Source organism: Salvelinus alpinus, chromosome 27 (assembly GCF_045679555.1).
Source record: "Salvelinus alpinus chromosome 27, SLU_Salpinus.1, whole genome shotgun sequence".
NCBI lineage: Eukaryota > Metazoa > Chordata > Actinopteri > Salmoniformes > Salmonidae > Salvelinus > Salvelinus alpinus.
In genome coordinates this window covers 18,251,885-18,269,826 of record NC_092112.1, presented here as the reverse complement: position 1 = coordinate 18,269,826, position 17,942 = coordinate 18,251,885, and the positions used below count along the sequence as shown (strand labels likewise).

At 45.1% G+C, this 17,942-nt stretch overlaps 1 protein-coding gene across 1 annotated transcript; it reads left to right on the top strand.

Moving 5' to 3' along the window:
* The first annotated feature begins 683 nt into the window (after positions 1 to 683).
* Positions 684 to 10,924, top strand: slc30a1a (solute carrier family 30 member 1a). The gene is made up of 2 exons (XM_071369608.1): positions 684 to 1,682; positions 7,794 to 10,924. Exons 1-2 carry the CDS (start codon positions 1,091 to 1,093, stop codon positions 8,714 to 8,716), a joined length of 1,515 nt encoding a protein of 504 aa, XP_071225709.1. The 5' UTR covers positions 684 to 1,090; the 3' UTR covers positions 8,717 to 10,924.
* The last annotated feature ends 7,018 nt before the right edge of the window (positions 10,925 to 17,942 follow it).

The following is a 17,942-nucleotide window of genomic DNA, read 5'->3' as shown; positions in this document are numbered from 1 at the left end:
CATGGAAAGTTTCTGTTGCATGCATTGATCTCCATGCACACCTCGTAAAGAGTTTATCTGGTGATTGACTGACTTGTTTCACTTCAAACAATGGAAAGGGAAACAAAATGTACAGCCCGGTGATGTACGTAGGCTACTGTGTGTCTAAAGGGTTGTAGTTATCAGTATCTCCCACATGATGTCGTCGTTTATCCTTATATTTTCTCTTCATGTTGGAAAGGTTGAAAGATGTTTCGATAGTGGCTTTGGAGAAATCTGCAGGTAAAGCGCTTCCACCAAAGTGAATCCTGTGAATGTGTGAGGGCCCAGCCCTAGATGCATGGAAAGTTGTTTATTCTATTGAAGTATTGCCAGGACATTTAACCTCTCAAAAGTGTTTGAACAGATTGCGAAATAATACGTCTAGACCTATAGTCTAGTAGGACTAGTCTTCTTTTCAGTTGGGTGCTTGAAACGTAGTCTAACCTCATGTATTTCGAATGGATAAAATTTTGTTAACCACACAGAAATAAGACAGGGGGCCGTGTGCCGATGCTACACACCATCCTAAAAAAATGATGAGTCAGAATGTTGGAGGAGTCCGCAACGTCTAAATGTTTGCATTAATCAACGTGGCTACATAGCAACGATGGGCTCCGTCCACGTGAAATGGTTGTATAAATTGACCAACCAAATTCTACTTTATCCCTAACAACCAATAGCAAAAGACCAGGGCGTGCCTCTTAGTCGCCTTATTCCGTGTGGAAACTTTACCGGCTCGGGTGCAAAGTTTCAGCCGTCTGCAAATCGGAGTCTACGGTCAACGTTTCTGGAATATGCCCTTGTCTTTGAATGTTCCCAATTGTCTGCTTTTGAGGAACCAACATCGGTCTTAGCTGTATCTGGAATTGGAGTCGGTTGTAATCGTATGACAATGACGAATTGTTAGCGACCGTATAAATATTTACAAGACGTGGTGGAATCGCATCATATGCCTATCGATTGGCTCGCATGTTGTAGCTAACGTTACAGCTAGTATACCGTAACATCGTGCATATCGTAAGCTAGCTAGCTAACTCAGTTAACGTTAACAAGTGATCAGCGTAGAGAAATGGCTTGTGAACCTAATCGTGTGCGGCTAGTATGCATGCTTTCATTGACTTTTGGCTTTTTTATCGTGGAGGTTGTCGTCAGTCGGATCACTGCATCTTTAGCAATGCTTTCGGACTCCTTTCATATGCTATCGGATGTCATAGCGCTGCTTGTGGCTTTGGTGGCCGTGCGCTTCGCTCAGAAAACACAATCGACAAATAAAAACACCTTCGGATGGATCCGGGCTGAGGTGATGGGGGCTCTGGTCAACGCAGTGTTCCTCACAGCTCTCTGTTTTACCATAATATTGGAGGCCGTCGAGCGATTCACCAACCCACATGAAATCGAGAAACCCCATGTAGTTATCGGTGTGGGGGCCGCCGGGCTCCTGGTCAACCTCCTCGGGCTGTGCTTGTTCCACGGACACGCAGGTGGTGGACACGGGCACTCCCACGGAGGAGGAGGCCATTCTCATGGAAATAAGAAAAACAAGAGGGGTAAACTATGCAAGTCAGAAAGACCGAATGGATCATCAGGAGAGGAGACCAACAACCTGGTAGGAAGCCACAACAGCCCCCCTAATGGCGTGAACACCGAGAGACGTAGACATGGTAAGTTATGTTAATCATTTGTCTATTACAGTAGCTAGCTATACTGTAACTACTGTACTTGGCTAGCTATGTGGTTTCATCGATTTAAAATAAGATATTTTATTGGGGAGTGGGGGCAGACGGAGCACACACTCACAATCTCACACAGACAGGGAATTTATAAAAATAACTGAAACTTCTGGGACTTTGCTGACTAAATAACGTAGGCTAGGCCTACTGAAGATGAAGCGATCTTTAGTCCAAACTAAGCCATCTCTGTGGTGTTCTTGTTAAGGGCAATTCCATGGTAACCGAATTGCCCCGAATGGAATTGCCCTGAGACTCACTTAAATATATGCAAAACAAAAACCATAGATTTTTTTGGAGAACCACGGATAATCGGCCGAGCCGATATCTGGTCGATTTGAACCTTTTGTAGTCTGTTCGCACTTCTCGATCATTGCAAAAATACTGCTATGCAAGCTGCCACTCACTGCCTGAGCCAGGAGCACTGCACAATGCCGAGGAATGTCCAGCAGGGTAAATCAGCAGCGTGCTAGCTCATTCTCCAACAGATAGGTGAAGTATTGAGAGAAATGGATGAGTTGACAGTGTCCTAAATCGAACTCCTGTTGCAAATATTAGTTTAGTTAATTTACCGATAATGGGGCTCATGTGGATTTGTTTAGAGATACGTCCTGACGTCTAAAATAAAATCCAGATCATGGAAATTGACAAAAAAGAATAGTTTCATAATCATCCCTGATCCCAAATCATGACGTTACGTGGACCGATTTTCATTGAATATATGTCCTTTTATATTCTCAAACTAAAGGCAGACATCTATGATGTCCTTCCATACAGGTGTGACATGCTGGAGTGATGCTTCTATGCAAATGTTGTTGATCAGTAGGCTAATATAAGTCCCAAATGGAAGTTTGAATATGCATTCACCTGTATTGTGAGTAGGCCTATGCCATCTTAATTTACCCAGTTTATCAAGAGATTTACCATTAAAATAAAATGTATCTTATGTAGTAGAATCGTAAAAACATTGTCAAATGTATTGTTTAAAATGAATGCGTATGTGGCTGTCTCTGGAATATTCTGTCATCAAAATCTAATGATATTGCAAATTGGCTCCAAATTAAGATTCAACGTTGTTTGCCTAAAGAATGGGGTGTCAGCTATGACATGACACCTTAGGTTAAGAAAAATATATATATATATTTTGGATATTGAAGTGGATTTACATCCAGTAACAGAGTTGCGGTAACAGAATTTGATCATGGGTCCCTGATCTGTACTACACAGAAATGCATAATTGTTGATATGAATGTCATTGTCATCATGGTGATGTATCATAAATAGGTACACAAATGTATAAACATGCAATATCCTCCTTTTTTATATTTAGGTATTATTCTACACACTGGCTATTATATTGAGCGCCATCATCAAACAAGATCAAATTTGGTTGGACAGGACCAAATCTGAACCAACCATAGACGTCTGTTTCACAAGAGTTGACATTAAAGCTCAGCACATAACAGTATAGTACAGTAAATTATAGTGTACTCTACTGTGTACTGTACTGAACTTTACTCTACTTTTCTTTACTGTACTTTACTCTTTGATGTATTGAATGTACTGTACCAATCATTGGGCCAAATGAAGGCCAGTCCAGGCGTCTATGGGCGTTGAAATTAAGGCCAGGGCGGACTGACCAAATTTCATCTGAACATAAGCCTAACGGTATGCCAGAGGAAGGGAGGACAGTACAGTCGACCCAATTGTGGTTTGTGACTACTATGATTTCCCATTGTAGCCAATACAATTTCAGAAAGTCTGTTACCGATTTGGTAACAATTGCGTTTTAATCACTTCATAATTCATAAACAAAATGTAATTTAACTAGTTGATAGGTCTACCTTGTTACTTCTGTGAAATGTCATTATCCTCCCACCATGAGTGGGAGAAATTAGAAAATATCTTGAAGATATGTGGGTTTTTGGCAATGGAATTTCAAGGCATGAGGTCAGGTTTCTTAAACTTACAAAAGGCTGAAAATTATCTTAAACTAAATGTGTGTTTATTAGTTGGCAGGGGTGTTTACTTAATTTTTTGGGTGTGTTTCTAATACCTTTTTTATCAAAGCCTATTCATACTTTTTAGGATGGAAAATGATTGTCAAAAAAAATATGTGCGTGTATATACAGTACCAGTCAAAAGTTTAACCACCTACTTATTCAAGGGTTTTTCTTTATTTGTACTATTTTCTACATTGTAGAATGATAGTGAAGACAAACTATGCAATAACACATGGAATCATGTAGTAACCAAGAAAGTGTCAAAACCTATTTTAGATTCTTCAAAGTAGCCATGCTTTGCCTTGATGACAGCTTTGCACACTCTTGGCATTCACTCAACCAGCATCATGAGGAATGCTTTTCCAACAGTCTTGAAGGAGTTCCCACATATGCTGAGCACTTGTTGGCTGCTTTTCCTTCACTCTGCAGTCCAACTCCTCCCAAACCATCTCAATTGGGTTGAGGTCGGGTGATTGTGGAGGCCAGGTCATTTAATGCAGCGCTCTCTCACTGTCCTTCTTGGTCAAATTGCCCTTACACAGGCTGGAGGTGTGTTTTGGGTCATTGTCCTGTTGAAAAACAAACGATAGTCCCACTAAGCTCAAACCAGATGGGATGGCGTGTCACTGCAGAATGCTGTGCTAGCCATGCTGGTTGAGTGTGCCTTGAATTCTAAATAAATCACCGTGTCACCATCACACCCCCTCCATGCTTCACGGTGGGAGCCACACATGTGGAGCTCATCTGTTCACCTACTCTGCGTCTCACAAAGACACAGAGATTGAAACCAAGAATCTCACATTTGGACTCGTCAGACCAAAGAAAGATTTCCACCGGTCTAATGTCCATTGCTCGTGTTTCTTGGCGCAAGCAAGTCTCTTATTATTGGTGTCCTTTAGTAGTAGTTTCTTTGCAGCAATTTGGCCATGACGGCCTGATTTTCAAGCAGTCTCCTCTGAACAGTTAATGTTGAGATGTGTCTGTTACTTGAACTCTGAAGCATTTATTTGGGCTGCGATCTTAGGTGCAGTTAACTCTAATGAACTTATCCTCTGCAGCAGAGCTAACTTTGGGTCTTCCTTTCCTGTGGCGGTCCTCATGAGAGACAGTTTCATCATAGCGCTTAATTTTTGCAACTGCACTTGGCAAAACTTTAAAAGTTCTTGAAATGTTCCGGACTGACCTTCATGTCTTAAAGTAATGATGGACTGTTGTTTCTCTTTGCTTATTTGAGCTGTTCTTGCCATAATATGGACTTAGCCCTATTTGGTAAAAGACCATCTTCTGTATACCACCCCTACCTTGTCACAACACAACTGATTGGCTCAAACGCATTAAGAAGTTAAACATTTATTTGTGGAATTTCTTTCCAAGGCACACCTGTTAATTGAAATGCATTCCAGGTGACTACCTCATGAAGCTGGTTGAGAGAATGCCAAGAGTGTGCAACACTGTCATCAAGGCAAAGGGGGGCTACTTTGATTTGTTTAACACTTTTTTTTCTTTCTTACTACATGATTCCATATGTGTTATTTCATAGTTTATGTTTTCACTATTATTCTACAATGTAAAGAACACTAAAAATAAAGAAAAACCCTTGAATGAGTAGGCGTGTCCAAACGTTTGACTGGTACTGTATATATGTGTGTCGTAATTTCTCAAAAATAGACTCTTAGCTTTCATTTGACACCCAATTTGACATGCTTATATGGACTTCACATGTTGGTCCTCATGGGTCCTTTTACATGGCAATGACCTTAAAACCCTTTGATATTTCTGCCTTTTGAGGAGAGACATTCAACACAACTGCCCTGTTGATCAAGATGCCAGTCTCACATGGTCTTGGCTGGGTTTCTTCTGTAGTATTGTAGATGGATCGATATCCACTACAATCTCAAACGTGTAACTGGGCTGATGTGTGTCTCCTGGCTTGGGCATCATCAGTATCATCTGTTGCCCTGTAAGCTGTAGGAGCCTTTTTACCAGACCAGTCAAAGACGCATGTGTTGGGAGCATCATAATGAAATCCAGCCCGTCGCTTTAAGTTTTGAACAGGAACCGGGACGGGGCTATTAAATTCATAAACTTCAGCGACTGGTATCAGCAGTGACTTGATACAGAACAATGTGGTCCATGACTGTGTCCATTCTGCACACCCATTTTGAAGTACCTTTAGCAGAGGCAATGAGAGTGCAAGACAGACCTTGTAACTCATTCATTATTTTCATCACTTTAGGAAACAATTTTTTTATGTCTTGTTATCAGGCAATAGCTGGATAAATATGACCTCTGAGGTTCTGCATCTGAGCTTGTCAGGGAAAGACCTAATGGTTCCTAAACCTGTGCCCCTTCATCCTCACTGTCACATAAGTTTGTTTTGAGTTGATCTTTGTTATCTGAAGAATCTAGCCCCCACTCAGCCTGCAGATGTCTTACATCAGGCGTGTCAAACTCATTCCACGGAGGGCCGAGTGTCTGCAGCTTTTGGGGTTTTCCTTTCAATTAAGACCTGGACAACCAGGTGAGGGGAGTTCCTTACTAATTAGTGACCTTAATTCATCAATCAAGTACAAGAGGTGGAGCAAACACCCGCAGACACTTGGCCCTCCGTGGAATGAGTTTGACATGTGTTTTACATGGTGGCGGACGAGTCATGACTTGTTACAAAACCAAACTAGTGGGAGTCCCGCCATCCTGATTTGGTCACTCCAATTGCATTGGGTAAATTAATGAATATTTGAACTGTTACACATTCAAATCGTGACCTTTTTATGAAGACACTTGATCTCTATTGTCACTATTGGTGCTGCTACACCCATAACAGGAAGTTGGCTTCTTTCACAAAACCCATGTGTTTATAAGCCATTTTCTTTCTGTTTATACTTGTGTTAAATCACTGTCACATGCCTTCAGGGATTCATGTCTCCTATTGTTTTGTCATATTAACAAGATATCATGATTTAGACTTGGTGATCCTCCAGTTTCAGGTAAAACATTGTTTGACCATCTTCTTGCTGATACTAAGGGTTGGGTACTGAGAGCTTCCCTTGGCCTTGCTTCCTGTTGGTACAGAAAAGGGTAGAACCAGGAGACTGTCATTTCCCCCCAACCCTGGGCCTGTCAGGCTCTGCCAGTTTCAATAAATTGAGCCCATTTCTCCCTTCTCCGTGCACTGGTCGCTGCCATCCATACATCATCGAAGGCAGTGACCGACACCCAGACTATTTAGCCCCATGAATTTCCCCTACGTCGCTGTGTGCCAAGCCAGAGGCTATTAGCCTAGCACTGGTTCTGGTGCCATTGGCCATTATGTAACTGTATGAGCTGTAGTGTCGTGCTAGGCCGTCTCACTTGTCTGCAGACACCATTTGAATATCCTCGAGGTGTTAAGCAGGGGAGTCGGTTGTGGTTGGTTAATATACTGGCTTCCACCACCACACTGGTTGTAGTTCATGTCTAGAACTGGAGGCCTGCCTCAGGTGATGTCTTATGGCCTATTTTCTTTCCCACGTCAAAGTAAATGGGTTTCATGTCTAACACGACTTAGCTTCCTATGAAGGTGTTTATCACCTGGGGCAGCCGTAACTTACAGTACCTCAACCATGTCCTCCAAAAACCCTGACGCAGTCATCAATCATTATGCTTTGTTTGGGTCACTAGTTGGACCAGTCAGCTGATAAATTGCAGCGGGACTCGTGAGTCATTCACGATTTATGTATTAGTCATTCCTCGTCTTTGAAAAAAATCTCAATTTTCTTTTCTCCATCCCTTGGAAGAGAGCCCCCCCCCCACCCCACCATTTTCTCTGACATTCTTCCATCCGTCCTCTCAAATATATGGGCTCTGTTTAAATGCTGTAAAAATGCATCCTTCCTACCTATCTGAATTGCCTGTCATTGGGGATAGTGGTCACTGCTTTCACCTATCTAATCACTTATAGGTCGATGCTTATCTCAAGGAAGGAAGGATGAATTTGTGACAGGGCTGTGCTTTTGCCTCCCTTGTACTTCTTTAACTCCTCGTCTCTGTCTTCTTCCTTCAGAGATTGTTTGTAACGACAGTGAGATGCAGATGAACGGCAGCGCTCCCTACGAGGAGCTGGACTACAGCCACGACGAGGCCTCGCTCAACATGCGCGGCGTCTTCCTACATGTGCTGGGCGATGCCCTGGGCTCTGTCATCGTAGTGGTCAACGCCCTCATCTTCACCTTCGTATGGCGGCCATGCCCCCCCGGCGAGACCTGCTTCAACCCATGCATCGACAGCCACTCCACCGAGGGCAACAGTTCTAGCTTTCAACGGACCATGGTGGGACCGTGCTGGGTGCTGTACCTGGACCCCACGCTGTGCATCATCATGGTGGGTATCCTGCTCTACACCACCTACCCACTGCTCAAGGAGTCTGCACTGATCCTCCTGCAGACGGTGCCCAAGCAGATCGACATGCACCGCCTCAACGAGCGGCTGCTCTTGCTGGACGGCGTGCTGGCCATCCACGAACTGCACATCTGGCAGCTGGCGGGCTCACGCATCATCGCCACGGCGCACATAAAGTGTCACGACCCCACGTCCTACATGGACGTGGCCAAGCGCATCAAGGACTTCTTCCACGACGAGGGCATCCATGCCACCACCATCCAGCCCGAGTTCGTTACCATCAACTCCGAGTCAAGTGCGTCCCTCTGCGAGCTCTCCTGCCGGACGCAGTGCGCACCTAAGCTGTGTTGTGGCGCTGCTGACAAGCTGGGCGTGGCTGGTGCTGGTCCGGTGGGCACGGAGAAGATCCTGAGCGGTGAGGGGAATGCGCTGGCAGCCTCGGCCATAGATGTAATCAACGAGACCCTAGAGGGAGCAGCAGGACCCGGAGCTGCAGTCCTGGAGCAGGCGGCCACTGCAATTGTCCAGGTGGTTCCTCAGCCGGAGCCCGAGGTCGTCATCACCCGAGAGGTGGAGTCTTCTCTGTGAGAGAGACCAGACCAGACGGTCAGAGGAGTTTTTTTTTAAAAGTGCGGGCTAAACTTGCCGACGGGTTGTCGTTTGTACAGCGCTCTCGGTTTCTGGAGACGGGTTGTCGTTTGTACAGCGCTCTCGGTTTCTGGAGACGGGTTGTCGTTTGTACAGCGCTCTCGGTTTCTGGAGACGGGTTGTCGTTTGTACAGCGCTCTCGGTTTCTGGAGACGGGTTGTCGTTTGTACAGCGCTCTCGGTTTCTGGAGACGGGTTGTCGTTTGTACAGCGCTCTCGGTTTCTGGAGACGGGTTGTCGTTTGTACAGCGCTCTCGGTTTCTGGAGACGGGTTGTCGTTTGTACAGCGCTCTCGGTTTCTGGAGACGGGTTGTCGTTTGTACAGCGCTCTCGGTTTCTGGAGACGGGTTGTCGTTTGTACAGCGCTCTCGGTTTCTGGAGACGGGTTGTCGTTTGTACAGCGCTCTCGGTTTCTGGAGACGGGTTGTCGTTTGTACAGCGCTCTCGGTTTCTGGAGACGGGTTGTCGTTTGTACAGCGCTCTCGGTTTCTGGAGACGGGTTGTCGTTTGTACAGCGCTCTCGGTTTCTGGAGACGGGTTGAAAAATGGCTCCACCGCCGCGGTCTGGTTTGATGACACCCTCTGTTCTGAGCCCCTAACCCTCCCACTGCCCCCCCCTCCACAACCTACCCCTCGCCACCTTTACCTCCTCACCTCTGACCCCCTCACCCCTGACCCACTCTGAGTGTCACAGAGAGCAGCACATTGATGATAGTTGTGACTTCACCTCTCACCCAGGCTGGGGTTCGGCCTGGTCTGGCCTGCTGCATGTGTGGCCTACCCCTTGTTAGTACCATGTTGTGATGTGTGTCGTCCTGTCCCTCCATGGTGTCTCTGTGCCAAAGCTTCTCAATGCAGGGCAGAAAGGACAAGGGGAGACTCCAACAAGGACAAAGAGCAAATACGACATATGCAAGGCAACGCACACCTGTCTACCCCGCAGGTTTTTTAAATCGATCTCTGAACCTTTCATTTATGTATTATTACATTTCTGTTGGATAGGCTTTGAACATCTCTATTTTATTAGCCTCGGGCGCCCAATGGAAAATGATTATATTACAACAAACATATTTATGTATTTAAGTTTAGTAATGATCTATTTCTCTCTGTCAATGCTTTCATAATATTTAGTTTGGATGATGGATTACATTTTTTGTAATTGTTCTGCCACTTGAATATTTGACAAACCATCTATGCTGTAGACTTGTTTTTGAAATTGTGCATTTTACTTTTAATTATGACTTTTTTTCTGGCCTTGACTCTGTTTTAATGGTTGTTGTGAGTTGAATGCAGATGCTGTGTAAAAAATGTAAAAAACCTCAAACCTCGCCTTTATTTCAAACTGAGTTTAAATGGCACTGAGTACAGTTTAAATAAGTCCTGTAGGTTAGCCTATCTTGTATTGGCAAACTTCGACAAACATCAAATCGGCCTTGCAAGCCTGTGCGTCTCACTGAAATAAAATGTGTACTACAAAATGTCAACAACTATATTGTTTTAAATCTATGCTGGAGGACATTCAGATGGGTTGTTGAAATTCATACTAATATTCCTCATGAATGTGTTGAGGAAGGGACCTAGTCAAAATCCATGCTGAACGTTTTTAGTTTCTAGTCCTTCTGCTGCAACTTTGCATGACCAAACTGAAGTGTTATTTGAATCACAGAGCTTCAAAACAAGCCAACAGTGCTGCAAAAAAGTAGCCTACTTCCTTGTTTTCTCGGATGGCAAGAATAACTTGGGCCTAAGCTTTTCCTTTCTTTGTAGTGAATGGGTTTGTTAGGCTTCATGTGCCGATTTTACAGTAATCTTAGTGGCCTTTTTAATAGAAGGAAATCTGATCATTCCTCATCCAGTATCATTTATCATCACAAAGATATCATTTTATATGATGATTCAAGGATGCATTTCAGATATCCACTCAAAGTAAATGTGTATGCAGTATAGAAGCATTGTATTGGGAAATGTATTTTGACACGTTTCTTTGTTTTGAAAATGTCTGGTTACTATTATTCGGTGTCTTTGAGACTCGATCTCTCTGTGCAAAATTGAGTTGTCGTTTTTTGGATTTTAGATGTGTTTTTGATATATTACAGTACCTGTCAATGTGTCATTGTGAAAATTAAACATGCTTGTTTGGTACAGTTAAGCTGTTCTGTGTTTGTCTAGTTACATACTGTTTCTTTGGACATTAGGTCTACACTTAATTCACACACGCAGTTAATATCTGCAATGATACTGATCCAGTAGACTGGTCTAGTAGTAAGACTATTAAAGCCACTTGAAGGCCTTAGAAAATACATGTAACCGTACTGCTTCTTAGCCATTTCAAATGGCATCTTCCACAATACATCTACATTGAATGTGAATCTACAGTACGTTTGAAAGGGAATCTACAGTGGGAACAAACGTCATTAGTGACTGGGAATTAGCGTCCATCTCCAGGCAGGGCAGTATGCCATATTAGCCCCTGGCCTAGCTCTGTAGCCCAGTGAACAGCCCTGAGGCAGATGGCCTTATGTAAGCGGCCCTGGGGGAGCATTCCACAAAGCCAAACGGCTCTAGTAGTCTATACAGCATTCCAGCGTCCTGCTGCCTCTGCCCACATTTACCTGGCCTGGTTAAACCAGACAACACCGCACTCACCATTGTTTCACTTTATTTACATTTGAGTCCCAGGCTGCTACCCATAGTGATTGGAAAATGTGGCCAAATGGTTCAGGGAGGTGGGGGTCGGCATGTGGTAGGTCTCTATTGTCTGGGTTTATTCAAGTTTTTTTTCTGTAACACCATTTAGAATGGGGTTTTGTATGCATTGAAATAGTCTCTAGAAAGAATAAAGCTGATCAGTTGGCAATTTGACAGAAGCCATTGTCGGAACATTAACTTGAATTGGGATGCATGTTCTATAGATACAATTATAGCAATAGTATGTTCCCTCTGGCCATCAACCATAGCTGAAAGCTTACATAACATTTTCGTTTATTTTTTTTCTTTAACTAAGTCAGTTAAGAACAAATTCTTATTTACAAGGACGGCCTACCCTGGCCAAACCCAGACAATGTGCGCTATGGGACTCCCAATCACGACCGGATGTGATACGAACAAGGGTCTGTAGTGACACCTCTAGCACAGAGATGCAGTGCATTAGACCACTGTGCCACTCGGGAGCCCTAGTGCTGATGACTTGCTGGTTTAATCTGTCCAGACACCTTTCTGAGGATGTTTCCCTGATCTGATTTTAATAGATATAGTTTCCTGTTGACTACCTATTCGTTTAGCCTTTGTTGCATATATTGATGATGTAGCCTGTGCTTACAAATGTGTTGGCTAGGAGGAATCACTTCAGCTAGACCTTTTTAACCTGTGAGCTTTGGTCCACCTGCTCTAGCCTTTTTTAGAGAGCATTCAATTCAGCCCTGTGTCCCCCCCTCAACCATCCTCAAACCCCCTTTTCCAACAACCCTCACTCCACCCACCCATCACACAACCTGGCTGGACACAAGTGAACAAAGCCAGTGAGACAGATGGTCTGGTCCTCCACGGACATAATGACCAGTCCTACCATCCTTCCCCCATAGACCGCTGGGTGGAGCAACCCAGTGCTGCAGTGAGGCCCTGTGAGGCAGAACCCAGTGGTCAGTCGAGGCCCAGTGAGGCAGAACCCAGTGGTCAGTCAGTGAGGCCCTAGGAGGCAGAACCCAGTGGTCAGTCGAGGCCCAGTGAGGCAGAACCCAGTGGTCAGTCAGTGAGGCCCTAGGAGGCAGAACCCAGTGGTCAGTCAGTGAGGCAGAACCCAGTGGTCAGTCAGTGAGGCTCTGTGAGGCAGAACCGAGTGATCAGTCAGTGAGGCAGAACCCAGTGGTCAGTCAGTGAGGCAGAACCCAGTGGTCAGTCAGTGAGGCTCTGTGAGGCAGAACCCAGTGGTCAGTCAGTGAGGCTCTGTGAGGCAGAACCCAGTGGTCAGTCAGTGAGGCCCTGTGAGGCAGAACCCAGTGGTCAGTCAGTGAGGCCCTGTGAGGCAGAACCCAGTGGTCAGTCAGTGAGGCAGAACCCAGTGGTCAGTCAGTGAGGCTCTGTGAGGCAGAACCCAGTGGTCAGTCAGTGAGGCAGAACCCAGTGGTCAGTCAGTGAGGCTCAGTGAGGCAGAACCCAGTGGTCAGTCAGTGAGGCTCAGTGAGGCAGAACCCAGTGGTCAGTCAGTGAGGCTCTGTGAGGCAGAACCCAGTGGTCAGTCGAGGCCCAGTGAGGCAGAACCCAGTGGTCAGTCAGTGAGGCTCAGTGAGGCAGAACCCAGTGGTCAGTCGAGGCCCAGTGAGGCAGAACCCAGTGGTCAGTCAGTGAGGCTCTGTGAGGCAGAACCCAGTGGTCAGTCAGTGAAGCTCTGTGAGGCAGAACCCAGTGGTCAGTCGAGGCCCAGTGAGGCAGAACCCAGTGGTCAGTCAGTGAGGCAGAACCCAGTGGTCAGTCAGTGAGGCCCAGTGAGGCAGAACCCAGTGGTCAGTCGAGGCCCAGTGAGGCAGAACCCAGTGGTCAGTCAGTGAGGCAGAACCCAGTGGTCAGTCAGTGAGGCTCAGTGAGGCAGAACCCAGTAGTCAGTCAGTGAGGCTCTGTGAGGCAGAACCCAGTGGTCAGTCAGTGAGGCCCTGTGAGGCAGAACCCAGTGGTCAGTCAGTGCAGCTGTGAGGCCCTGGGTCTCCACTGTTGTTCCAGAGAGCTAGCTGCCATCGCTGTCCCCTAACCTCTAACCCTCCTCCCACAGAGTACAGATGACCTCTACAGTTTGGTTCAATGGGCTTGGCACACTCCGACTTTAAGGGGAAGAGATGGTTAAATGGTTACATAATACACTGCTGACAGGCCAGTTTCACGTCTGCTTTCTCCACAGAAAAACAAAATAATAAAGGTACCAAAACTACCAAGTTGAGATCATTGAAAGTTGGTTCTGAATCAGAAGTTTTTTCAAGGCACATCAGATCACACAGACAACCCTGAATGTGGCCCTACCAGTAAGAACACCCATCATTTCCTATAAATAGATTAAGTAACCAAAATCGAACTATTAGTAATTAATTACTCTCTACATTTGTAATAATAATGTCCACAATGTCCACAGGATGAACCATTGAGAGTGCCCTAGAGAATGTCAGTGATATTGCCAAGCTAGTATGAATAGTCTGTAATGGGAATGATCTAGGCAAGGGGGATATAGACTGAGAGATAGGCCTAGTGGGGAACTACATATTTTTATTGAACTAGTCAGTTAAGAACAAATTCTTATTTACAATGACAGCCTAACCCAGACACCCCTGGTCCAATTGTGTGCCTCCCTATGGGACTCCCAATCATAGCCATTTGTGATACAGCCTGGAATCGAACCAGGGTCTGTAGTGATGCCTCTAGCACTGAGATACAGTGCCTTAGACCGCTGTACCACTCGGGAGCACTATAGGAGGGTCAACACCAAAGGATTAGAAAGAGAAAATAACTGCCAAAATGGATTGTACCATAATGCCCCACCCCTCCCCCACAACACTTCCCACAGCCCCTTCCTCGAAGTCGAATCACATGACAACTGTGTAGGTTCTGTCCCAAATGGCACTCTATTCCCTATGTAGTGCACTACTTTTGACCAGGGCCCCTAGTTGTGCACTATATATGGAATAGTGTGCCATTTGGGACACAGTCCTACTGAGAAAAGAGCTGTCCCATCCCTGGGAGATTAGGGAATGTTGGAATGTTACATGTCAGATGATGATGATGATGATGCTCACCCAGGAACGAAGGCTCACATGGTGGCCAACAGTGACACAACACCAAGTTGACACTCTTAGCTCAAAACTCTCTCTGCTGAAATTTATTTATTCTGTCACTCACGTTTGATGTTTTGTCTCACTTTTTGAGATAAAATGTTTTGGGTAGTTACAATAAAATGGAATAAACTCCAACACACTGGAGAGCTTAGATTCTCCACAAAACATGTAATGTTCTCTATGCACCTGGAAATACGATATGTGTGCAAGCAATACTTTCTTGTGACAGACCCACACAGTTCATTCAATGCAAATCATTTGATTTTACTCAAGGTATGTCTCTTCTACTGCTTCACAGAACAGACACCATTTTGTGTGCTGGAAGGAGAGAAGAAACGAGGGGGAGAAAAGTAAAGGAAGGAATGGGTTAATCTCTCCCCAGGGCGGAGTATACTGTATGCCTCATGCCTCACTCAGCATTTTCTCAGACTTTGATCATAGTTGAGTTGAGTGGGTTCAACCTGCAATAATGAACGCCTCACTGATAAACCAACTGCCAACGACATCAACATGACCCAGGTGTAATACTCACCCTCTTTATTGTGTAATCAATAGATAAAGCATTTAGCACAACACCTTAAACTAACATCTCATGGCTCTAGATCAATTGGCCCATGTGAAAGACATGCACGGTTATCAACTACTTATACACATGTTGATGTTGTTGTTATAATAACTGTGTGTGTGCTGTTATATCTTCAGTTGACTTGAGTTCTGGCCCTTCAACTAGCATGATCAAAAGTAGAGTCAACACTTGTTGGCAGTGTTGGGGAAGCTACTCTGAAAACATAGTTTACCAAACTACCAATTACTTCACACTGGAAGAAGTTTTAAGCTACACTAAAGCTATCCTAAAGAAACATATCGTTTACTTCACTAAAGTTACTATGAAAAAGTAGTTCACTACATCCAAACTACTTTGAAAAATTATCCTATGTAAATCTGAAATGTCATAGACAACAAATTGCAACATATCACTCTGGAGTATGTGATGATGGCGCCGGGGGGGATGCTTGCCGTCTTATTGGCTCTTAACCAACCATGCTATTTTGTTTGTTTTTTTGCGTTGTTCGTAACTTGTTTTGTACATAATGTTGCTGCTACTGTCTCTTATGACCGAAAAGAGGTTCTGGACATCAGAACTATGATTATTCACCTCAGATTAGACAAAGAGTTTTTCTTTATTGAGTCGGACGGGATGGATATACTACAGACACCCGACCAGGCCCAGATCCCCGTCATTCGCTGGAGAAGGAAACAGAGATTTCGCGGAAAAAGATCAGGGTGCCTTATGAGGAACAGGGGACAATTTGCCTTTGCCTTCTGTCATGCTAGCTAACGTTCAGTTGCTGGAAAATAAATGGGACGAACTGAAAGCATATTTAAACTACCAACGGGACATTAAAAACTGTAATATCTTATGTTTCACCGAGTCGTGGCTGAACGACGACATTAAGAACATACAGTTGACGGGTTATAAACTCTATAGAACAGCAGCCTCTGGTAAGAAACGGGGCGGGGCCTATGCTTAAATGTAAACAACAGCCGGTGCACGATATCTAAGGAAGTCTCAAGGTTTTGGTTGCCTGAGGTAGAGTATCTCATGATAAGCTATAGACCACACTATCTACCTAGAGAGTTTTCAGCTGTATTTTTCGTAGCTGTCTACATACCACCACAGACCGATGCTGGTACTAAAATCGCACTCAATGAGCTGTATACCGCCATAAGCAAACAGGAAAATGCTCATCCAGAGGCGGTGCTCATAGTGGCCAGGGACTTTAATGCAGGGAAACTTAAAATCAGTTTTACCTCATTTCTATCAGCATGTTAAATGTGCAACCAGAGGGAAAACAAATTCTAGACCACCTTTACTCCACAGAGACAGGTACAAAGCTCTCCCTCGCCCTCCATTTGGCAACTCTGACCATAATTCTATCCACCTGATTCCTGCTTACAAGCAAAAATGAAAGCAGGAAGCACCAGTGACTCGGTCTATAAAAAAGTGGTCAGATGAAGCAGATGCTAAACCACAGGACTGTTTGCTAGCACAGACTGGAATATGTTCTGGGATTCTTCTGATGGCACTGAAGAGTACACCACCTCAGTCACTGGCTTTATCAATAAGTGCCTCGAGGACGTCGTCCCCACAGTGACTGTACGTACATACCCCAACCAGAAGCCATAGATTACAGGCAACATTAGCACTAAGCTAAAGGGTAGAGCTGCCGCTTTCAAGGAGCGGGACTCTAACCCGGAAGCTTATAAGAAATCTCGCTATGCCCTCCGACAAACCATCAAACAGGCAAAGCGTCAATACAGGACTAAGATCAAATCGTACTACACCGACTCCGACGCTCATTGGGTGTGGCAGGGCTTGCAAACTATTACAGACTACAAAGGGAAGCACAGCTGAGAGCTGCCCAGTGACACGAGCCTACCAGACGAGCTAAATAACGTCTGTGCTCGCTTCGAGGCAAGTAACACTGAAACATGCATGAGAGCTTCAGCTGTTCCGGACAACTGTGTGATCACGAACTCCGTGGCCGATGTGAGTAAGACCTTCAAACAGGTCAACATTCACAAGGCCGCAGGGCCGGACATATTACCAGAACGTGTACTCCGAGGATGCGCTGACCAACTGGCAAGTGTCTTCACTGACATTTTCAACCTCTCCCTGTCTGAGTCTGTAATACCAACATGTATCAAGCAGACCACCATAGTCCCTGTGCCCAAGAACACTAAGGTAACCTGCCTAAATGACTGCCGACCTGTAGCACTCACGTCTGTAGCCATGAAATGCTTTGAAAGGCTGGTCATGGTTCACATCAACACCATCATCCCAGAAACCCTAGACCCACTCCAATTTGCATACCGCACCAACAGATCCACAGAGGATGCAATCACTATTGCACTCCACACTGCCCTTTCACACCTGAACAAAAGGAACACCTATGTGAGAATGCTATTCATTGACTACAGCTCAGCGTTAGTGCCCTCAACACCATAGTGCCCTCAAAGCTCATGACTAAGCTAAGGACCTTGGGACTAAACACCGCCCTCTGCAACTGGATCCTGGACTTCCTGACGTGTCGGCCTCAGGTGGTAAGGGTAGGTGACAACACATCCGCCATGCTGATCCTTAACACGGGGGCCCCTCAGGGGTGGATGCTCAGTCCCCTCCTGTACTCCCTGTTCACTCATGACTGCACGGCCAGGCACGACTCCAACACCATCATTAAGTTTGCTGATGATACAACAGTGGTAGGCCTGATCACCGACAACGATGAGACAACCTCTCCCTCAACATGATCAAGACAATAGGAGATAATTGGAGATAATTGTGGACTACAG